The sequence below is a fragment of the Bos javanicus genome, chromosome 7, assembly GCF_032452875.1.
Source record: "Bos javanicus breed banteng chromosome 7, ARS-OSU_banteng_1.0, whole genome shotgun sequence".
NCBI classification, from domain to species: Eukaryota; Metazoa; Chordata; class Mammalia; order Artiodactyla; family Bovidae; genus Bos; species Bos javanicus.
Genome location: NC_083874.1, coordinates 65,544,444 through 65,568,492, shown reverse-complemented (window position 1 = coordinate 65,568,492; position 24,049 = coordinate 65,544,444). Strand labels below are relative to the sequence as shown.

Genomic DNA, 24,049 nt, shown 5'->3' with positions numbered 1-24,049 from the left:
GTCAACCCAAAGTCATTTCTATGTGGAGTGCATCACATATCTTATAATGTTTTGTTGTTCTGTCTCAAACCACCGCGAAGTCTATTGCCCCTGTACTACAGCTAAGGAAAGAAATAGAGACACTCCTTAAGTGACCCATGACAGTTTCCAGAGCAGGCTTGTCCCCTGAAGACTAAAAGCAGGGCCCCAGCCCTGGGCTTGCCCACAGTGTAACCTCAGTAACCACCAAGCGTGTGTTCAGGCAATACTTACCCTGCCAGCTCCTGAAGTTGCCCTGATGTTTTCCTTCTGCTTCCTAACTTTAGGTGTCACCCAAGTGCCTCTTCTGGTCTACCGGACCCTCGGTGGACTTCTCCTGGTGTTGGACGTGACTGGAAAGCCTAACTTCATCTCCCGCTACCGAATTCATGTCGACAACAATGGCCGTGTAAGTGTTGCTGCAGCTTCTGCAGGCTGGAGCACAGAGAGCAGGGGCTGAAGCTGCGACCTCCAAACTCTGCTAGCCAGCCCTGGACAGAGCATGGCCAGTGCGAGCCCAGCGCTTCTGTAAAAGGCTCCCCCAGATTAGAAGCTTAGAGAGAGTACATAATATGTCTCAAATCTCAGAGCCAGCCAGTTAAGACTCATGTCTGGTCTCCTGACCCCTAGACTTGGCTCTACACCTGCCTGTTCTGGCCCTTGACACCTGGGTCAGCATTTTAGGAACAGAAATGACTGTCTCAGTCCAGCACTGACCAAGCCCCAGAGAAGTCAGGCAGGTCTCCCCTTACCCACGGGGTCAGGGACAGCAATGGCAGACGCCGACAGATATCAGTTGGCCTTGTTTGGGAAGGACACAGCTGCGGAAACAATGGATAACCCCACCATCATTAATTCTGTCTGTGTGCGTGTGGTTGTTTTTTAAGCAGGGACTCCTTCCCGATTATTTCATTCAACCAATTGAACAGAGCTACCAGATTTTATAAGACCAGTCCATGCTCTGCTTACCCTCCCTCTCTTCTGGACAGGATAGCTAGTTAATGTTTCTCCTCCTTCTTCAAATCCTCAACACATCCTCCTAGATTATGGCTTTGCCTTCAAGTAGAAGAGACCCTTCACAGCCTCACACCACTGTAGCCTGCGGGGAGCAACTGCACGCGTGCTCTCCCTGTCCACCTGAGGCAGCATGTAGTCTCTCCTTCTTCCTCCTCCAGCTGTTCCTCTACCATCTGTACACTGCAGCCACCACCTCTTGTTTACTCCAGCAATTATTCTTTCTCTTTCTTGCATTCTTTTAATTTTTCCTCTCCTGCTCTCTTCAGTTCAGTTCAGTTCAGTCGCTCAGTCATGTCCGACTCTTTGCGACCCCATGAGCTGCAGCAGGCCAGGCCTCCCTGTCCATCACCAACTCCCAGAGTTTACCCAAACTCATGTCCATTGAGTCGGTGATGCCATCCAACCATCTCATCCTCTGTCGTCCCCTTCTTCTCCTGCCCTCAATCTTTCCCAGCATCAGGGTCTTTTCAAGTAAGTCAGCTCTTTGCATCAGGTGGCCAAAGTACTGGAGTTTCAGCTTCAGCATCAGTCCTTTCAATGAACATCCAGGACTGATCTCCTTTAGGATGGACTGATTGGATCTCCTTGCAGTCCAAGGGACTCTCAAGAGTCTTCTCCAACACCACAGTTCAAAAGCATCAATTCTTCAGGAGTCAGCTTTCTTTCTAGTCCAACTCTCACATCCATACATGACTACTGAAAAAACCATAGCCTTGACTTGACGGACCTTTGTTGGCAAACTACTGTCTCTGCTTTTTAATATGCTGTCTAGGTTGGTTGTAACTTTCGAAGGAGTAAGTATCTTTTAATTTCATGGCTGCAATCACCATCTGCAGTAATTTTGGAGCCCAGAAAAATAAAGCCAGCCACTGTCTCCCCATCTATTTGCCATGAAGTGATGGGACCAGATGCCATGATCTTTGTTTTCTGAATGTTGAGCTTTAAGCCAACTTTTTCACTCTCCTCTTTCACTTTCATCAAGAGGCTCTTTAGTTCTTCCATTTCTGCCATAAGGGTGGTGTCATCTGCATATCTGAGGTTATTGATATTTCTCCCAACAATCTTGATTCCAGCTGTGGTTCATCCAGCCCAGCGTTTCTCATGATGTACTCTGCATAGAAGTTAAATAAGCAGAGTGACAATATACAGCCTTGACATACTCCTTTTCTTATTTGGAACCAGTCTGTTGTTCCATGTCCAGTTCTAACTGTTGTTTCCTGACCTGCATACAGATTTCTCAAGAGGCAGGTCAGGTGGTCTGGTATTCCCATCTCTTTCAGAATTTTCCACAGTTTATTGTGATCCACACAGTCAAAGGGTTTGGCATAGTCAATAAAGCAGAAATAGATGTTTTTCTGGAACTCTCTTGCTTTTTTGACGATCCAGTGGATGTTGGCAATTTGATCTCTGTTTCCTCTGCCTTTTGTAAAACCAGCTTGAACATCTGAAAGTTCACAGATCACGTATTGCTGGCTTGGAGAATTTTGAGCATTACTTTATTAGCGTATGCTCTCTTACTCTCTGCTTTATCACAAACCTGCTATAATTTATCCCAGCTTAAAAACCAAACCAGACTCAAAACTGTTACCTCCCTCTCCCATACACACTCCCACTCATATTTTTGGTCCTCTTTGCAGAGTTGTCTCTACAGTTTCCAGTTCCTCTGTCTACTCTTATTCCCCATCATTTCACACTATGAAGAATGGAAAACACATATACGGAAGGTGAAAAGGTAGTACCCTGATCACTCATTTACCCACCACCTAGATTCACCAATCTTAAACAGTTCAAAATGTGTGCTTTTGCTATATATAAAAATATAAATATCTATGCATCTATAATTTTTTGGTTTGAAACCAAGACATCATAAAACTCTAAATCCTTCAGCCTGTACCTCGTACAAATAAACACAAAACTATCGTCTCACCTACTCTAGCTAGAAACTTCCTTCCATCAGCCTTAACCTCCATGGCTCCTTCAGAAATGTACAGGTTGCCAGTGTCCCTGTCACAGGCTTGTCTCATTAGCCCTAATAGGACTGTTTTCACAGTTGCTCATTGCCACCCTGTTGCAGCTTCTTATACTGGCTCCCAAGGCCCTGCTCTGCCCTCCAGCCTCATAGTTTATCCCTTCACAGTCTGCTTTCTGGTCCCACCTCAGCCTAATCTCCCCAGCCTCTTAATGTTGACACGCAGGGCTCAGCCTTGCTCTCCTCTGTCCTCATCTCTTCAGTGTCATGATTTTAAATAGCGCCTAAACTCTGACAGCTCACACACATTTATCTCTCAAACCCAGACTCTCTCCTGATCCAGGATCAAATATCCACCTGCCTCATAGACATCTCCAATCCAACATGATCTACAGACCATTTCTGAACTTCTGCTCCCTCCAAAGTCTTTGCTCCCCACAGCCTCCCCCATCTGAATTGGGCAGCTTCTCACACCCAAAGCCTTGGAGTCACTCTTGAGAATGTTCTTTCCCTCACACTCCACATCCAGTCTATCAGGAAACCTCCAGAATCCAACCACTTCTCACCACCTCCATTGCCACCTCCCTGGTCTGCACCACCATCCTCTCATGTGTGTATTTTTGCAATTCTAATTAGCCTCTCCATTTCTGTTCTTGGTCTCCTACTGTCTATTCCCAACACAGCAGCCAGAGTAACCCTGTACATGCTGTCACTTCTCGGCTCACAACCTCGGGATGACATCTACTTCTCTTGGAGTAAAAGTCCAAGTCCTCAGCGTGGCTTCAGGGGCCCTTATGCACTGGCTCCTCCCCAGCTCTTGACCTCACCTTCCACACTCCTCACCCCACTGCTCACTCCTATCCAGCCAAAGATGCCAGGAGTGTGCCGCCTTAGAGCCTTCTTCCAGCTCTTCCCTTTACCCGAACACACTCCCCCTCCATAAACGTTTCCTCTTCATCATTTGTTCAAATCTCACCATCAATGAAGTTTACCCTGATCATTCTATTTAAAATGGTAAGCATATAAGTTCAGTGAGGGCAGGAATTTGTTTTGTTCACTGTTTTCTTCCCAGCACACAAAACACTGCCAGGAACATAGAAAGTATTCAATAAATATCATTTGAATGAATGAGTGATCATACATCACACTCTCCTTTTGGTCGAGGTTGCCAGAAGAGGTGTTTTACTTCCTCTATAGGTAATCTGAAATGAGCCTGGCCAGACTTGGCTTTGCCATGGCATGAAACTGAAGGTTTAGAGACTGAATTCTGGTCCCTCAATACACACAGAGCTTGGAGAAGCCAGAGAGCCAGGCCTGAAGTATAAGGACCACTCTGAACCTGGCCTTGCCTTGGGGCAATACACCTCCAGATTGCAGAAATTTCTCAGAAAGAAATCCTTTCTGACACCCCCAAACCAGTTCATTAGGACCAGCAAGTGACCTGTGGTCATGGGGCCATTCCCTGGCCATTCCTTGACCAACAAGTTGGTCAAGAGGCCAGATAGCAGCTCCCTGGCTCCTTCTTCACTGGGGCCTGAGGCAGTGAGACTAGATTGCATGAAAAGAAAGGGGGTGACTGGTCCCCAAGGAAAGGTTGGCTGCAGCATAGAGGCCCAATGGGGTGTGAGCATGTGGGGCCAGCTCTCCACAGTGACCTGGGAGAACGCTCAGGCAGGCCCCCATCCTGAGCCGAGGTCACTGAGGGTGACATCCTGTCACTGAGGGTGACTACCACCCTGAACACCAGGAAGACCCACTTATACAAGTTGGTCAAGAGGCCAGATTGCAGCTCTCTGACTCACATCCTTCTTCACTTGGGCCTGGTGAAGCGAGGCTAGACCACATGAGGAGGCCCATCACCTCGATCTCTGCACCTGACCCTGGTCAAGCCTCCCTGGATGACCAGGGGCCAAAAGGCTTAAGGAGTCAGGCTGACCGCCTTCTCCACGCTCCCCAAGGTGCCTGTGTGAATACATGGGGTTGGGCCCGGGCGAGAAACGGGGAGGACAGTGGTGGAAGTTGTAGAAGGAGGAAGCAGCAGGCAAGTTCAGACAGACACTCAGGCTGGGGGAGGGGACTTTCCAAAAGCAGGGCATGTCCAGGTGGCTCCCCGCTGAGCTGGTCCGCACTCGGGGGCTGCCAGCTCCAGCCAGACATTACTCCTAGCACCCAGGAAACAAGGCCTCCTTGGAGTTGTGGGGATGGGACACCACCACCTGGTCTGGAAAGCCTCTTGTTATCTAGGTAACAGGAAGACCACTCTGCTCCATAGCTGACAACCCAAGACAACCCAGGAGTGTCTGGAACTCCCGTTTATGCCTGCGGCAGGGCAGTTTCCCATTCACTCCCCTATGGAATCTTTTCTGGCCATCATCCACTTTGCAGCTCATACAACTGAGGCAGAGACAGGCTACGTCACCCTCCCCAAATTATGCACCACAAAAACTCAAAGGCAGGTCTCTCTGGGTGCCATTTCAGTGTGTTTTCAACTTTGCTCCTTGTATGTAACCCCAGTTTTTACCTTTGCTTTCTCAAGTTCTGATCAGGGATGGGGAGAGGGAGGCTGGCAAATTATGAACTGGTAACTATCTTTCTAGACTCCTTCACCACCCAAAACTCTATAAGAAAATCCATAAGAAACATGAGTGGACAGTACCCATTGCTCCAACCTATCTGTCCAGCCTATTGAACATGTGGTGAGTAGAGTTCGGCTTCCCCAGAGGAGAGGGCAGAGGGCCCCAGTCCCCTTCCTTAAGCTAAGGTCTCCTGCGCAAAATGGGACCGCACTGGGAGTTTCTTTCTTCTGCCCCTTCCACAGCTACCATTTATGCTGGCATATCCAAGGAAAAGCCAGATGCCTAATGTGAGTTATCTCATTTAGTCCTCCCAACAAGCATTTAGAAACAACCATTCTGATAATGAGGAAGTTGAGGTTCAAACAGTTAATACCTTGTCCTAGGTTTCAAGCTTAAAAACTTGAAAGTTGCTTGAAATTCGCTCAGTTGTGTCCAGCTCTTTGCGACCCCATGGATTGTAGCCTGCCAGGCTCCTTTGTCCATGGAATTCCCTTCTCCAGGAGATCTTCCCAACCCAGGTATCAACCCTAGGTCTCCTGCTTTGCAGGCGGATTCTTTATGGTCTGAGCCACCAGGAAAGCTGAAGGACTACAATAAATTAAGGTCCAGAAATTCATTCATCTTCCCCAGATCTGAGTCAGGAAGTCTTCCTGGTACCACTCTGGGGGAAGGGGACATCTACCTTGGTTCCCTTCCTCCCCTCAGGCCCCCCTTCAGACAGCTCTCTCCTTGCAGATCAATATGCTGCTGGCAATACTGGGTCCAATAGTAATGGGCTCCCACTTGTCCTCCATCACCATGTGGATTTCCTTGGCCTTCATCTTCACCATGATCTCCCACTGTGGCTACCACCTACTTTCTTGCCTTCACCTGAATTCCATGACTACCACCATCAAAAGTAAGGCACCTCTCCCCACTTTGGGTCTCTGGGCAGTTAACACTCACCTTTATTTCTGGAGCTCCTGACAGCAGACACTGGTGTCTCAGTGTAAATGTGGGTCTAGTGGAGGGAGAGGCGTCTGGGGTCAGCACAATAACCACCATCGTGGGACCCAGATCATCTTGCCATTTTGGTTCTGACACTGGATCTTCCTTGGCACTGTTTAAGCTCCACTTACACCTGGACCCCATGAGTGTATAGCGTAAGCTATGGGCACTACCAGAAAAATGCATGTATGCATACAATTCCTGCAGGTAATTCAAGGGGAGCTGTGCGCTTTCTGAAAGCCTCCAGTCTCAGCAGTGTGGTCCAGGACCCTCCTGCATCAGAAATCACCTGAGATGCTTTTTTCAAATGCAGGCTCTGGGGTTCCACTTCAGATACACAGAATCAAAGCCTCTGGGGAAACAGGGCCTGGCAATTGCATTTAGTAAGTGTTCCAGGGGAATCTGATGGATTCCAGAACCTACCTCAACAAGCAGGCTCTGCTGGAGGTTCTGACTTGTGTGCATCAAATCAGAGAGAGAACTTTTCAAAGGAAAAGCATCGATTTTCACTCTGGAGGGGCCCAGCAATCTGTGCACACCCACTCAGGTAACTCAGAAGCAGGTGGTGGGCACGGTGGGGACAGGTGTGGGGCAGGAAGGCTCAGGTGGGCACAGGTGGAATGGACATGAGCACACCAGCCTTCAGCACCCTCTCGTCTCCTCCAGGGTCGACCAGTGCTATGCGGCTCTGGGGATGCTGGACTACCTCCATGGGACTGACACTGTGTTTAAGCAGATCAAGGCCTACAAGAGACACATGATCCTGCTGGGCTTCACCCCAGTCTCTGAGAGCATCCCTGATCCTCCGAAGATGATGGACTAAGAAACAGCTGTAGTTCCACACTGGTCATCCCCTCAGCAGACAGTCCTCTGCTATGCCCGAGGACTCCTACTCACATCTAACATCTTGCTCCTTCAGCCACACACACTGATGATGACCCTACAAGGGCAGGGGAAGATCAGCTTCCTGGAAAAGCAGAGCCACAGAGACTAGGGCTCCCCCAACTGCTCCTGTTATCCACAATGGGTCCAAGCATTCACAGAAGGAAGGAAAAAATACATCTTCCCAGAATGCAGGCCAGCCAGAGGGAAGAAGCTACTGGAGAGGGTTCCTGGGGAGTCCAATGGTCCTCTCCAATGGAAGGGGACAGGCACCCCACATGATCCCTTGGTGGCCCTGGCAGAATACAGAATGACAAGGTGGCAGGGAGCTGTGAGCCTGCAGCCATCCTTGCTCCTGGCACCAGGGGATGAGGGAACCAGATGCTGCTTTGTCCCTTCCTGTCCCCTAAAGCCTCTCTCATACCCTACTCAGGACAGGGTTAGGACACCCTGGCAACAGTTCTGGGATCAAGTTCCCATTACACACACACAAACGCCCCATTCAACTCAGCCCACTGCAACTGGACCTCAGCCTCCTCTGAAAAGAAAAATAAGTCACATAGCTTCTCCCAGGATAATTGAAATATAAAGAGGTGCAGAGGTTACCCTAACACCTTCAGCCACTCACAGACTCAAAGGCCAAAGCCTGTGGCCCTGCTCAGCTGGGGCCCTTGTAACCACAGAGGGAAGGGTCAGAGTGCTGACCTTGGAGGACACCCAACCGAGGCACCCTAGTATCCCCTGTATAAAGGACCAAAAGGCTAGCACCCTCTTCCTCCAATAAGGCAGCAAGTACACATCTGAACAGTGGATAAAATCTTCATTTCCACCCAAATGATGAACCAGTTGTTTCAGCACCCTTTTCACAGGATAATTTTAGCAGCAATGCCTTTTCTGATGAGACCTGTCTACAATGAAACCACAGAGCTGCCCAGGTGGAAGCCACCCCCACCCTGGGTTCCCAGGGCAGTCATTGTCCAGAACCCCGTGGCTCCCAAGATCAAGGTGAAGACCACTCCTACTTGAAAGGCCACCATTATCAGTTCCCAAAGTCCAGTATTTTCCTGAACTTTCAGTTCTCCTCTCTAGAATAACCACCTGCTGTAGTTTTATGAAATACTTCCATGTCTGAGAAGGCCTCTCCAGGCAGGACTATCAAAGAGGACCTCTTCCTATGGGCCAGATCCAGAGGACCCGCCCGGGAGGCCAACCAACTTACCAGGCAGCGACCCCCTGGGGCCTGGTTGGGCCCCAACTCCTCCCTGGGACCGGGCACCTTTATCTGGTGGTATACAGCTTCTGGAGCATCGGAGCTGTGCGTGCTCACGGCTGCTAGCCCACACCCACAATCCATGCTACAAATAGACGACTGGAGAGCAGCCCATTTTCAGTGAACTTAGCGAGGGTCCAGAGTGAGGAGTGTGTAGAAAAAGGAAGAATGGAGGTCTTCCTCCCTTTCAGGTCTGTAGCCTGGAGGTAGTGTCAGGCTGCAGAGGGATGAAGGGCCTCATGTCTCACCGTTTCTTGGGCAGGTGTTTGGGCTGGCCCTCAGACTGGTTACCAAATAGGTTCCATCAAAGGCTGAAGTCTCAACCTTCCCACCAGAAAATGTGAAAGGAAAAGCATGAGAAATAAACTGGTCTCCTTTGACCTGCAGTGGATACTTCTGTTCTGAGTTGTTCTGGCATCATGACCTCATGGCATGTGGGAGTCACAGCAGCACAAGGAACACTCGGCCCTCCCAGCCCCCCAACCTCCTTCAGTGTTCCCAGCAGGCAACAGAAGTGCAGTTCCTCTTCCAGAGAGGCCTGCAGAAGCCCTGGCTGGTGTCTCCTGGACTCACCTCTGCCCCCTGCAGGCCATCGGTGGTATTAAAGTCCCTGCTCTCCCGACACAAGGCGAACTGTCTGGAAAACCATTTGTGAAGGGATGCTGACGTGCCAGGCCCGGGACACTTAAAAGCTATTAGTGAATAACGCCCAGTTTTAGTTTTGTCAGTACACACTACAGCCAGACTGGCATCTGGTCACTACTGCTGGTGCCCAGCCTCATGGGTCAGCAGCCTGGGGACCAGTCGTGGTGGGGGTGCTTGTCTTTCCTTCCCAGGCGTATCCAGGGCTGATCTGGATTCCGTTGGGCCAGAGTGCTGCTCCTCCTGTCCAGTCCATAGGGAAGTGTGCTCAGCGAGGAACCACAGCAACTTCTATGTTCCTGGCTGTGTCCTGATACAATGCCAAGCCACAGCAAGTGCATGAAATCCTGGAATTCCAGCTTCTGGACTGGGGAGTACTCTTGTCTGTGGCACTGACTATAGCTCCCCCGCCCTCAGACACAAGGCAGAGACATGAGCTCAAGACACATAGTTCTCCAGACCCGAGGAAGCACCTGAGCGCGCCAGGAGCCTCAGACACTGTCAGGAAAGCGCCCTGGAGAGGTTCCAGGTGCACAAGCGAGGGCAGGTTCCCACGGATTTGAGGTCAGAACGTGAACCAGGCTCTACGCAACACATCCAATAGCCATACCCCTTCATGGGAGACCAGCCAGGCTGCTTTTTTTTTGCCTTTTCAAGTTTTTATTTTTATACATTTTTTTTGTATTAAAAAGAAAAGCATAATTACCACAAATTACAAACGACTAAAGCAGGACTAGAATAATGAATGAATCACTTCAGCCTGAAAAGCAGATACTCTCAATAATATTAATGTTATAATACAAGCTCATTCAAGTATTTTACATTTTTTTTTCCTTGTAAATGTGATATCCTAGCACATGGTAAAGATAATGTACTATGAGCATAAGGTGGAACCTTCTCCGCAAAGCCAGATGACAAGTTTTCCTCTCCAGTCAGAATGGGCTGTATGTTCTGATCTTCTCTGCCTCTACCATCAATGTGGCTGAAGGAGAGGGTGGGGCTGGGGCAAACCCTGGGACCCTCACACACGAGATACTTGGGGGTCCCATTCAGGAGGGTGATCCAGACCACTCTACTCAGGCTTTTGGCAAAAAACCAGCCCCCCTCCCTAACTAGTTGTCTTCTTTGCCCCTCCTCCCACTGCCAGGGCTTTCTGAGCAGCTTTCTTTCGTAAAATCAATCACCAGGAAAGGGGAGAGAAGAACTACAATAGAACAGAACAAAACTTAACAACTTTGACATGGGGGCTCCTCACTGGGCTCTGAGCCCACGGGGTCCAGGCTGTGGCAGCGTCGGGCAGCCCCTCTCTACCCGGAGTGCCTTTCCTCCCAGGTTCAGGAGACAGCGGGAGAAACCTGCCCCTTAGCAGACCTGAGGTACACAGACCTCTGATGTTTGAGGCCCAAAGGTCATGTTGGCGTGGACCCATCTCAGAAAGGTACAGGATGAACAGAAGGATTGGGGCAGGCTGTTGCTTCTGACTCAGATCTTGGATCCCCATGGAGGATGGTGGGTGTGAAGTGGCAAGCCCTGATGTCCTTTGCCACTCCTGGCATGCTTGTCACAGATACATCGGTCCTAAATTCAAGTGTCTTCAGAAAGTGAAGATGTAAACTACTCTTTGCAACATTAACTCCAAACATGTCACACAAAAAAAAAAGGAAAAAAAAGGAAGAAAAAAAGCACCCCCCCCATCCCCAGCCTGTATTGAGATGAAGTCCTCACCTCCCCACCCCAAAGGGGCTTCTTCTTTCTGGGGTGTCTGTGGGGAGGATCAGGGAGAGGATGGCAGCCCCCTGGCCTGAGAGTAAACTCTAGAGAACAGCCCATACCCCCAAGGCTTCCTTGTGACCCCAAACCCAGCAGAGGACAAACACTGAGGTTACTATGGTGCTGCAACAGTACAGGGCCGAGCAACCCAAAGGAAAAGGGGCGATTAAAGGAAGGAGGGGGTCCAAGTGTCCGGTGTGTGGTACATCATGGGGCAGGCACCGGGCTGGGCAGGGAGAGGCCTCAGACTCCACTGTCAGAGCACAGACCAGACACTCATCTCGGCTTTCGAGACAACCAGCTCACAGGAATGGAGATGGGCTTCCCCATACTGGGAGGGTAGAGACTGGGGGTGGGCGGGGGTGGCACAGCAATGAGGTGCCCAAGACAGAAAACAAGCCCTTGCCAGCCTGAGATACTGGCCCCTACTCCCAAATTTAGGGCCCAACAGAGGAAGCAGTTGAAAAGGGCTGAGAGTGTGAGCGCATGACCAACACCATCCCAGGGTGAGTGTGTCATCATGCCCACGCCCAGCCCCCAGCCCAGTCTGTGAAGGCCAGTCACGGGTTACCGTCCCTAGCTGCGGCTGCCAGGAGACCGGCCATTGCACTAATCATCCACAGCCCAAGACAAGCAGTCAGTGGCTGGAGAAGTGAAGACAGGCATACTCTATGTCCACATATACCTTCTGGCCATGGGGCTTCTCCAACTGGCAGGATTCCCCATGCCCTCAAGCCTCCTCATCACTTGTTCCTAGGCAGGGTCAACTGGAAGGTGGGCAGGGATGGCTTGCAGAGGGGTGATGCAAGATGGAGAAACCCACCCGGCCCACAGGAGGAGAACAGCGTCTTTCTCCACCTTTTAAGAGACAAAGCCTCCTGGAGGTCTCAGAGATCGATCGAGGGAACACAAGCAATGTTTCCAAGCCTCGGCTGCCAAGTGTTCACCTTTCCCCTCTGAGGTGGGGGAAGACGGTCAGGCTGAGGACAGTGTGTCCCAGATCCAGGCCAGTGCTGTCCTCCAACAATCTGAAGCAAACTTGGCCTTGGGGTTCCGAAGGTAGGATGAAGGGCGTCACGACAGGACGGAGCCTGGTGAGAGGAACAGCAAGCAGAGCGACGACACGACAGTGGCAGCAGCGTGTGGACACAGGGTGTCAGCTTCAAATGACGCAACAGCGGGGATATTTTGGGCACGGCTCTGATCTGAGCCACTCCCAACTCTCTTGCCTAGAGGCAGGAGGTGCTGTACATGCAACTCAGTCAAGAGACAGATTCTAACCAATCCAGCCCAGGCACATCCAGAGAAGGTGGGAGCTCTTCAAGTTGACTCCACGGAGGAAAACAGGCATTTGAGTATTCAGATTCCCACTCCACAATAAGGCAACTTTTAAAAAAATACTATTTCCAAGAACAAAACAAAAAAATTCCAAGAGTAGGGGAAAGACATCACTTTCTGTGGATTAGGTGGGGGTTTTCTGATGGGGTTTTTTTGGTCTTTTATGGTCGATTTTGTCTTTTTTTTTTCATTTTCCCAAGGATGGAAAGGTCAGAGAAAAATAAAATAAATCATCTTTCAATAGTCTTTTCTGGTATGAGCAGCGTCTCTCTGGGCTGGAGTAAGGGGCATGGGGAGAGGGGGATGGAGAGAGGCTGAAACCTTCCCTCGCCCCACTTCTAGATCCTTTGGTTTCCTCCTCCCAGAAGATGGCAGAAGGGTGTAATGGGGACAGCAGGAAGAGAACATGGCGATGGCAAAGCCCCAGATAATCAAGGGGCTGGTGCTTGTAGGGCCCAGGGACGCTGCCAGAGCCTTCTATGAAACAGTGCTGGGCAATGGGGCCCACAGGGCCTTTTCATGGGCTGCATAGTTGGCTTGAGGGAGAGCAGGAGGCAGCTGTGGATGGGGACCAGGGTTGCGGCCTACCAGCCGCGGGCAGGGCTACAGAGTGATTTTGGTAATCCAGACGAACTATCAATAATTTAAAACTTGATATATATATATATATATATAAAAAATTTCCCCCTTACCCTCCCCCTCTTAGAAGAAGCTAGGATGTGAAGAAGAGTCATGGAGAGAGAAGAGGGAAGGGGGTGTGTGGAGGCTCCTGCCCAGGGGTACCTCTGATAGCCCAAATGGTATACACATTGCTACTCAGCACGAAGGCCCATCCTAATGACTACAGGCCTGTCCCTTCTCTGTCCCCTCTCTCCTGGGACTGGGCACCCCCATAGACGCTCACCTACTCCCTCCATCCCTTCTCCCCCAAAAACCCCAGGGCTAAAGGGCTTTTCACTTTCCCAAAGTCTGTGCATCCGAGTGCTGGCTTGTCCATTTGGCATCTTCCCGGACAGGCTGGCCAGTGGGTGGTGTGGGGGGCTGGCTGGTGGTGGGTCTGCTGGAAGACTGGGAGGGGCACCGTTTCCTGCCCTCGCCGCTGCCACCTCCTGCTGCCGCTGGGTGTCGCTTGTGGTTGCCCTCCTCACCCATGGGGGGCTGTAACAAGGAGGGAGTCGCAGGTGATTAGGGAGCACTACCCACACCACCTCCCTCGCCAGAGCTATTCAGAGACCCCCTACTTCCTACCTCCCAGTGTAGATGATAAATGGGTTTATAACCCTAAAACTAGTCACTAGTTTTATTAAGCACATCTCCATGCCAAGATGCCAAACCCTGTGCTGATTTATGTACATTTACTCATGGGGTCTACACCACTCTTTGATGTAGACCTGACCATCTAATTTCACAGATGAAGACAGCGAAGCACAGAAAAATAATTTGCTGCCAAGGGGTCCAGAATTTTTAACTGGTAAGGACAAAATCTGAAACAGGCCTATCCAGCACTGAAGCCCAGGCCTTTATCCATACATCTTTCCGCTCCCCTTCTGGGAAGTGGCGGCTGCTCAGGAGATGGTACATGGAACGTGGCATGCAATACGCTGACATGCCTCCATTCAGAAGGCCCAGAGACTGCTGGGGACTGCTTCATGGCTCTAAAAAGGACACTGATCTTAAGAGTCAGACTGGGATCCAGTCTAGCCTCACCACTGCCAGAGGTCCTGTAACCCCAAGGTCACCTTGCCCCTTTCTGGGAGCCAAAGCTGAGCCCTTTTTGCTCTGCTCCCAACAGGTCTCCCTATTCTCTGCACATGCACCCCTCTGCCCGCCTCCAGCCCCCAAAGGAGGAAGTCCGGACTAAGGATGGAAGAGAACGGACCTATCTTTTTGTCAGGACACCTGAGCAGTGCTGCCACTATCTCACTGGCTGGCCATGGGCTCCTGATCATCCACTGCTATAGTGATGACAACAAGAACCCTGCCTGCTTCACTTTATAAAGGTTTAAAAAGGTCAAAGCAGTGTCTGACACACAATAAAGTCAAAATTTTTAAGTATGTGAAGACTATTACTTACTTCTGTTTGCCCTTTTGCTAAAAGGTTTCAAGGGAGTAAGACGACTGGCATATCCCTACTACATTATAAACACTTTGAAGGAAAAAGTTTTACTTATCTCTGGAATCCCTGATACACTCAGGACAGAAGAGGAACCAGTAGTCATAACTTTGACCCACCACTGGATGTCACTGTTGAGTCACTGTGCCAAGGAGTGGGAGGAGCAGGGAAGAACTAGACATACTTTATCAAGTTCTGGGGTTGGAACTGACCTCTCCCAGAAAGAATAAGAACATTTACCTAGGGTACTCATCCTGATCACCTCTAAATACGGTATAGCAGCAAAGAGGGATGGAGATAAGACAGAAAGGGCATTATGATGGTTTAGCCACATCCACTATGGAAAAGGGGGTGGGAAGTGATCGCAAACCCTCCCATGAGCCTTCACTGCCCACTTCTCACACCTTCTGTTTAAGAAACTTAAGGCCCAAAAGGGACAAGAAGGATCCCTGTGCTAGTGGCCCAGCTGGGATCAAAACCCAGGTATCCAGATCTCTGGTTCAGTTTTCTTTCTAAGACAATCAGGGTGGGAAAGATGAGAGACATCCACTCACATCCACTCGGAAGTCTTCGAGACGTCGGAATTTGCCGAGGTATTCTTGAAGTTTGGGGTCAATGTCCAAATTTTTGGCTTTGGAATATTTCAAGAAGGCCCAGAACTTTTCTAGCCCATACAGCTGACCTGCAGGGGAAGACAGGTAGAAAGAAGCTTGGCTGCTGAGAAGTTAATAGAGAGGCTCGGGAGAAGGGGATATGATGTGATACAGACAAGCCCAGGGGCCGAGAAGACAGATGACCAGGGCTCAGAGTCCCAACTCTGACTCTTACCTGCTTCGTAGTCCTTCACGGTTTCCTCCTGAAAGTCCTTAAATATGTCCAGCCGGAACTTCTTTTCCAGGCCATAACTGTAGTATCGAAAAAGGCACTCTAAACCATATCTGTAGGAGAACACAAGTCAGTGAAATCAGAACAGTTTCTTTATCTGTAAATAGGAAATGCATCTGGATGATAGATGAACTATGAAACCGTTTAAAATACATGGATTACTGAGAAAATGCTAAGTGTTCTCTGAGAAGGCTGGCAATTAATGCTAGTCTAAATGAGTCCAGCATTAAACGTTCGCCAAGGGTCAGCAAACTTGGGCCAAATGAACAACAGCCTTTTGCCCACACCTATTTGCCTATGAAGTATCACTGGTTACTTTCTGCTGCTAGAGCAGAGAGTAGTTGTAACAGAGACTTTATGTTCCACAAACATAAGCTATTTGTTGTCTGTTCCCTAAGCAAATTTTGTCAATCACCAGCATAAGTTCTCTGCAAAGCCATTTGACCATGGCAATCAGATCACCTATTCACTCACTGGACTCAGAAATTTCAATTCTAGCAACGTATACAGGGAAATGACCAAAAATACAGATTTAGATTTTATAGATGTACCAAAATTGTTCATAGCAGCATTCTTTTGAAAAACTTAAGTCTTAGAAAAGTGATTAAGAAAAATCGTGGTAACTGTACAACAGAATAATACAATCTATTTAAAATTATAATTTAAGTATACACTGATGGATACTTCAGGAGATATTAACAATACATTATAAAGTAGAAAAGATATGTTTCAAAGTGTTATAGGTAGACAAACATATTTTGTAAACAAGTAAGTAAATTTTAAATCTACACATGCACACAAAGTCTGGCAGGGCACAGAATATGATGTTAAATACACTGACATGGGTTATCTTTGGGAGGTAGGATTTTCAAATGATCTTATCTCTATTTTCTAAACTTTCAGCCAAAAGCATAAAACTTTTTTAAGATGGCAAAAAGGTTAAGTATTTTAACAACATGGAGAAATGCTCATGCTTATAAATGATGAAGAACGTATTAAAAAAAGCATTCCTTTATGACCTGAATTCATAAATATGGCAGAACATTAACACTGGTTGTCTCTGGACTGAAGGATGTTTTCCCCCAGCTTCTTTAAACATTTGTCCTTTTCAAATTCTTCACAGAGAAAAGATTTTACTTGGGAAAAGTGTCCCTCTAGTTTTTTTTTTTTAATAGCAAAACATTAAAAGTAATTGAAGTATCTATTAATAGGAGACTACTGAAATAAATTATACTGTACATCTAAACAGTAAGACCATATAAGCCATTAAAAAAAAAAAAAAACCAAAGAGGTGTGCATGTTGGGAGGCGGGGGGAGACTACACACGTCTGTCCTTGCTTACATAAGCAAAGTATTTTTCGAAAGAACTCACAAGATTCTAACAATACTGGCTGCCTGTGGGGAAAGGAACTAGATGGCCAGAAAACTAGGATGAGGAAGACTTCTCACTATATATAACCTGACGACTTCTTTGAATTTTGAATATATTACTTATTCAAAAGTACTAGTTTTTTTTAATAAAGTACATGAAATATATACACAATGGACTTCCTATCACAGTTCTGGAAGCAGACCCAACAAAGATACCCTCTCACCATCTCTCAAGCACCGAGTCTTCACCCCAATCTCACTCACCTGTAGCCTTCTTTGGCATCCTCCAGAGCCAACTGCTTGAATTCCTCATACATCTTTTTGTTGAAGTGATCTCTGAGGAAGAAGGACCAGAAGCGGAAGAGAGTGTTCATCTCCTGAGACTGGCCAATGCCCAAGCGTTTTCGCTCTGAAGGAGGAAGAGGAAAGATGTAATTTAGAGCCAGGCTGCCTGTGCTGTGGGGGACAAATGATCCTGTGGCTCAAAGACATCAGTCCTTTCTCCTCCCAGTTCCTTTGCTCATCACCGTTAAGTCTCCGGGGGGGTATTCACTGAGGACTGACTATTCTGCAGCAGGCCCTGCTGCTGGGCATGGGGCATGAGCACCCCCAGAAGTAGGTGGCATCTGCTTCTGAAGCAGGCATCCTGGTCTACCTCTCCACCTCAAATATCACTGCTCTCAGTGTAGTTAGAACCAGGAAAAGCACAAATAAGTAATCCATGCACTCAACAAATTATATTCATCATATCATTGTTACCGATTATTTTAGGAGTCCTACAATATTAAGTAAAAATGGTACATGCGAGGGCGGTTCAAGAGGGAGGAGACATATATATACCTATGGCTGATTCATGTTGATGTATGACAGAAACCAACACAATATTGTAAAGCAATTATCTTCCAATTAAAAATTTTAAAATATATACACACACACACAACACCAAAGAACAAGAAACAACAGATAAAATTTTTTTAAATCTGGTATCATTTAAAAATTAAGAACCTTTGTACTTCAAAGGACATGATCAACAAACAAGGTGAAAAGACAACCCACAGGATGGGAAAAATGTTTGCAAATTATGTTATCTGATAAGGGACTTAGAAAAACTTATTACACCTTAATAACAAAGACAAGTAATTCAGTTAAAATACAGACAAAGGATATGAATCGACATTTCTCCCAAGAAGATATACAAATGGCCATTAAGCATATGAAAAAATGCTCAACATTATTAGCTATCAAAACCATATCAAATAAAATCAAAACCATGACAGGATATCATCACACACCCACTAGGACGGCTATACTCAAAAGGAAGATGATAGTGTCAGGACGATACGGAGAAACCAGAACCCTCATACACTGCTGTGAGCGATATAACATGATGCCGCTACTGAAGCAAACAGTCTTGCAGCAGTTCCTCAAAAGGTTACACAAAACTACCCTATTATATGACCTGGGAATTCCACTGTTCCACTCAAGATAAATGAAAACCTATGTCCACACAAAAACATGTACAGGAATGTTCAAAGTAGCATTACTCATGAAAAGACAAAGCAGAAATTTTGTCCATCAACTGATGAATGGATAAACAAAAGGTAGTATCATCCACAGTGGAATGTTGTTTGATAATAAAAAGGCATTAAGTACTGATACACGGTACAACATAAATGAACCTTGAAATTATACGCGAAAGGAAAGAAGCCAGTCACAAAGGACCACGTGTTACAGGAGCCCACGTTCATGAAGTCAAATCCAGAGAGACAGAGCAGATGGTGGTTGTGTAGGTCTGGGAGGAGTTGGGGAGGGGCAGGGAGGGGGAATGACTAGTAAGGGGCACAGGGCTTACTTCTAAGGTAACGAAAATGTTCTAAAATGGATCTGGTGATGGATATACAACTCAAATATATTAAAAGCCACTGAGTTTGTATGCTTCAAATAGGTGAATCATATAGTGTGTGAACTGTATTTCACAGATGCTCTGAGCATCTTTAGAGACAACCCAAGAGAAACCTACAGTTAAAAGGTTATCTCCTTTTGTGACAAAAGGAAACATGCGAGTGTCCAGAGAGGCTCTCTCCTTACATTCTCATCTAGAGTAGGGGTTAGCCATCTTTTTTTCTCTAAGGAGCTACAGAGTAAATATTTTAGGCTTTGCAGGTCACATATGGTCTCTGTCATAAAGTCTCACCCTCCCCACCCCTACTTAAAAATGTTAAAACAAAAACTGTTCTTAGCTCTAGGGCCATACAAAGACAGGTTGCTGGCTGCATTTGGTCCACAGGTCATCATCTTTCTGGAGAATATATGCTGTCTCATGCATATTTGTTTGTAACATTGATGGTTTCACCAGAAACAGGAAAGAAAAATCCTGGTTTTTTTTTTAATATCAACAGAGAAAAATCAAGGAACAGGAATATTCTAAGCACCAGATCCTCTTTGCCTCCTATATTCTATAACTAACTTCAGTCCTTCCTGCTATAATGTTATGTCACTTCTTGCTCTGAGGCTAGAGAATAGTCACCTGCTCCACCAGCCCTTACTCTGGATCTCAGTAGTGGCCCAGGAAGCTCCACCCTCTCCCTCTGTGCTTCTTACCATTAAGGCAGCGCCTACGATACTTGTGGTAGACGTGTTGTGTGAAGCCGTTTTCCTTGAGCAGCTCGTGGGAAGGATGTTGGAACTTGGGCAGCGACTGAGGGGTACAGCCATAGCTGCCAACTGCAGGCGTGCCTTCTGAGGGACTGGAGCTGCAGAGACCATGAAACAGAATGTCACCAGGTTCCCCAGAGAAGCCAACCATCAGATAGGAGGGGTCCCTCTGGTTCCTTCCAGCCTTCAACATTCAGCCTCTCAGTGTAACAAAGAAGCCCAGCTACTGTACTAGACCCTTAATGAACTATATGCATGGATCTCACTTATTATATCCATGGGTCTCACTTACTCAACCAACCTTTGGATGTTTTTTTAACAGTGAGGACATTGGGGCTCACAGAGACTAGGAGTCTTGCCCTGTCACAGAGCTAATATTTAACATCTCAGATCTGTACAATGCCCAAACCTGAGCTTTTAGCTGTTTATTTATCCCATGTTAACATTTAACTTTCCTTAACGAGCTGTAATGGGTTAACCCATCCATATTTTTTGTAAAACCACCATCTATCTTTGCAGAAAATAAATAAGAGTGCATAGGTCAGTGGCTCCCAAACCTTCTCTGGAATTTAGAACACTGGGGTCATTTTCCTGAGAATAAATAAAAAGGAATCCAGGCCCTACCCCCAGAAGCTGTGTCCAGCAGACACAGCTGTACTTTTATTCAACTCCTGAGCTATCCAGAGGGAGGCAGCAGATATGCATGTCTGAAATCAACTGAGCGTCTGACCTCCCATGAGAATGCCATGCAGCCACCACACTTCAGAAAGCAGCCTTCCTCTCCCCAGGATCTGGATTTAAGCTCTCTAGACTACTCCTGGTTTTTTGGATTTGGATGAGGGCCCCTTCCTTAAATTTTCCTTCATTTGCAGACCAAAGAGGTACTCTTGTCTTGGTGTCATCACGGTCATGGCTCTGCTGCCCTCCCTGCAGTCAGCCTGATCCCCTTTCCCATGGCCCACACCTGATGGAAGCAGTCCGGGGCCTGTGCTCGCGGGAATCCATCACCCAGCCCACGTGACTCTCCAAAGGTGGGTTCGAGCTGTGTCTTGTCTTCCTTTTCCGAGGCGTCTGCAAAGGTCAGTGTGGGATTTGTTAATATACAGTCATACTCATATGAATCTGAGGAGCATCAAGTATTTGTAAGATTACGGTACCCTCCTAAAGTCTGAGTTATCTCACAATTTACAGAGCATTTTCATATCTAGTCTCATGTGATGTCCACAGCTGTGAGGAGGAGCTGGCACACCTACTTGACAGGTGACAAAATTGAGGCTTGTGGGTGATGTGATCTGCTCAAGGACCTGTCAGTTCTCCTTAGATCTTATCATGGCTGCTTGGGCCACCACTCCCAGCCCCCATTCCACACTGCAGATGGGGTCACTCAATCCCAGTGGGCCCACTAGCCTAAGAATATGGAGCAGGTGGGGGTGGGGTGGGGGTGTGTGGTACTTTCTTAGCTCAAGACAAGGGACAGAAGCAGAGCCCCGAAGGCAGTCAAGTGAGCCCAAGACTTAGTGGCTTAGCATCAATGCCTCACCTTAGCATCCAGTGTTCGACCTTCCTTCACCACTGGATAAAACCGCGATGTCTGGCTTGAATCTTTGAGCTGCGGTGTCCGGGGTGTGCGGGGGGTCCTGGCATTGCGGTAGTTTGGCGACTCTGGGACAGTGGTTGGTAGAGAGCGGGCGATGGTGGAAGGCTCGGGAGCACCAAACAGCTTGTTGGCCAGGGCATCAGTGGGAACTGCAGAAGCAGAGCGGTGACAGTGAGCAGAGGGGGGCCGGTAACTGCCTGTCCCCAGAAGCCCCGTCAGACAGCTCCAGACTCTCCCACTCAGGCCAGGGTGGCAGGGGTCATCTCTCACCTTGCTGGAAGCGAGGTGGTCCAGGAGGGACCTCCTGGTTGGGATCCACAGGGGGCTCAGGGGTTAGTGTGTCAAACTGCTCCCGACTGATCATATTGACTTTCTTGAAGTTCTCGACTTCTTGCTACAGAGGACACGAGATGGGTGGGGAAAAGAGGCTGGTAAGAGGACTGCCCTAGCCTGTTTTAGGAATCAAGACAGGAAGTTGAGGAGGGCAGTTCCTATGTCCACATATGTGGAATTCTGGTTCCCGGGCTCTCAGCTGCCCATCACCATGCCTCAACCCCAGGTGCCAAGGGGTTGAATGTGCTCACCCAGCAGCACTTGCCCAGCCCTCCCTGCAGCAGCACTGAGGTCAGAACTCCAGCCCCCCAGGAACCTGCTACAGACTCCCCTCCCCAACTCTTCCTGCAATTCTCTCATTTTGAAACACATTACTATTACCACTCACTACAGAGGCTCACCAGAAGCCGACTGACCACCATACACAAAATGCCTACACTTCCAGTTCTGACTGTTTCTAGGCAGCACTGAGTTTTTAAAAGACCTATCTTTTCTCCATATTCCATACTCAAAAGCAAGTTCCTCAAAACGCCTTTAAACTTTAATACATGCCTAAATATTTAAGAACAGAAATGAAAATCCAATCTTATTCTTCACAATAGTGTCTAGCCAACCTCTGAAATTAAACATGGATGATCAAGAAGCAGGATGATCCCCTCTCACATGGGCAGTTTACAGTGTTTATACACCTCTTCTCATTCTTAATATCCCCCACAAGGAGTGTCAATCGTCACTCCCTTTTATTAGATGAGGGTGCTGAGCTTCTGTGCCCAAGGCCACGCGGTTGTCAGCTTTCCTCTGCCTCACGTCACAGGCACCCTAGGCCCCCACCACCACTATGCCCAAGGCTCACCTTGATCTGGGAATACTCGGGTTCGAACTTCTCAGTCCACAGGTCCTGCTCATAGTAGAAGAGCCCATCATTAATGACCTTGGCCAGCTCAGCACTCATCTTGGCACGCGAGGTGTGGTTGCCAGTGCGGTCGCCCCCTGGGTGCCGGCGCATGTAAGGTGGTGTCTGAGTGACAATGAGGATTTTGTTGACATCTCGGTCATCAATCTCATAGTCAGAGTCCTCATCAGACCAGGCAGTAAAGGTATTCTTCCGTCCATCCATCTGCTCCATTTCCTCATCAAACAGGAAATCCAGTTCCTCTTGCTCATCTTGATCCTTGGACATCAGCTGCTGAGAGGGCAGATGCTGAGGCAGAGTGGTCGAGTGAACAAATCTGGGTTCCTCTGACTTCTAAAATGGGGGGAGACCAAAGAGAGAGAATCACCAGGAAGTCCTTAGGCCAGGCTGTCACTGTCCCCTGAGAGAAGCCCTGACCCCTCAACATGGGACTGTTACATCTGCAGCCCTGAAAATGACACCAAGTCACAGCTGTCAGCACTGGAGTCACTCACGAAAAAAGGATGTCCCATACGACTCTGGGTTTCTCCACTCACAGTTCACATCAGTCCTTCACAAACACTGAAACGACAAGCTCTCTGTATGTACAGACTGCACTCTCATTTACCTAAATACACACCCCTCCACAGCACCTGGCCTCCAAGCATATACATGAAGAAGTTCAACAGGCTGCTTCATCCTTTTCCCCATCCCCAACTCCGCCCAATAAGCTGGAAGCTTCACCAGGCAAGAACCACAGCTGCCTTGCCTTCCATCGCACCCTCAGAACTTACATTGTGACCAAACAACAGCCCATGTTCAACTATTTGCTAAATGGGTAAGAACCCACTGGTACCAGGCCCTGTGACCAGGTCCTTGAACTTATGGAGCTCACAGTTTAGAGGGAGAAAAAGTCAACCAACCAACCAACCAACTGCAATGTGATGGTAAAGACTATAAATAGGCCTCGTGGGAGTACTTAGGGAGGGGCACTTAAGCAAATGGGGGCGGGACTGGGGACACTCAGGGAAGGCTTCTGTGAAGAAGTGATTATGAAAGGACCTGTTTAGGCAAGCCAGATGAAGGCAGGGACAAAGACTGTAAGAGGCAAAACAGACAAAAAACCAAAAACACAGCATGTCCCAAAGGCAGGAGAAAAAACAAGACTCCTTTCAGCCAAAACAAAGTATTTCAGAGTGTTGATACGATGAATTATCTGCAAGTTTTTGGAGGTAAAACATCTGTTTACCTCACACAACATATTTAAACATTAATTCCCTGCTGTGCCAAAAAAAAAGCTTTCTGTATAAATCTTAAACTACTCTCTTTTGCAAGGGTCAGGATAGGCCAGGTGGAAGTGGAGGGCTCTAATTCTGGACTGGGGGCTAGGTGTCTTTGGAAAGGCCTTTCCAAAGCCTCTGCAGTCTTAAGGACTGAACTGAACCTTGTCAGGTCCTTGTCACTTACTACCTTCTCTTCACATTCTAGCCTATCTGATACTTCTTGAACAACCAGAACAGACAGGGTTGGGGGTGTGGGGGCAGGAAGGAGATGAGGGAATCGATCACAGTGGTACAATGGTAAAGGGGGCACAGAATTCCATACAAGGTCATCTATCAGGTCTCCTCTCAAGGCCTAGACCAAGGTATCCAAAGAAGGGATGGCAGTGGGCAGGTGAATGGAGAAGTTTGTTCCTCAAATTTTAGTTTCAGATTGAAACACTTCTCTAACAGA

General features: G+C 48.0%; 2 protein-coding genes across 2 annotated transcripts in view; one reads left to right on the top strand and one right to left on the bottom strand.

Annotated features, from left to right (window-relative positions):
- Positions 1 to 9,099, top strand: part of FAXDC2 (fatty acid hydroxylase domain containing 2) — a 28,134-nt gene extending 19,035 nt beyond the window's left edge. Inside the window, 7 exon segments of the mRNA XM_061424856.1 lie at positions 306 to 452; positions 5,333 to 5,456; positions 5,602 to 5,666; positions 5,669 to 5,709; positions 6,316 to 6,433; positions 6,436 to 6,478; positions 7,234 to 9,099. Of these exon segments, the coding sequence (XP_061280840.1) occupies positions 306 to 452; positions 5,333 to 5,456; positions 5,602 to 5,666; positions 5,669 to 5,709; positions 6,316 to 6,433; positions 6,436 to 6,478; positions 7,234 to 7,390 (695 nt within the window). The 3' untranslated portion in view covers positions 7,391 to 9,099.
- Positions 9,100 to 10,310: 1,211 nt separating this feature from the next.
- The window catches only part of LARP1 (La ribonucleoprotein 1, translational regulator), a 61,463-nt gene continuing 47,724 nt past the window's right edge, over positions 10,311 to 24,049 (bottom strand). Inside the window, exons 11-19 of the mRNA XM_061424136.1 lie at positions 22,277 to 22,669; positions 21,361 to 21,484; positions 21,034 to 21,239; positions 20,458 to 20,564; positions 19,440 to 19,591; positions 17,103 to 17,247; positions 15,411 to 15,520; positions 15,137 to 15,264; positions 10,311 to 13,627 (exon numbers count right to left, since the gene is read on the bottom strand). Of these exons, the coding sequence (XP_061280120.1) occupies positions 13,424 to 13,627; positions 15,137 to 15,264; positions 15,411 to 15,520; positions 17,103 to 17,247; positions 19,440 to 19,591; positions 20,458 to 20,564; positions 21,034 to 21,239; positions 21,361 to 21,484; positions 22,277 to 22,669 (1,569 nt within the window). The 3' untranslated portion in view covers positions 10,311 to 13,423. The remainder of the gene's footprint in view (positions 13,628 to 15,136; positions 15,265 to 15,410; positions 15,521 to 17,102; positions 17,248 to 19,439; positions 19,592 to 20,457; positions 20,565 to 21,033; positions 21,240 to 21,360; positions 21,485 to 22,276; positions 22,670 to 24,049) is intronic.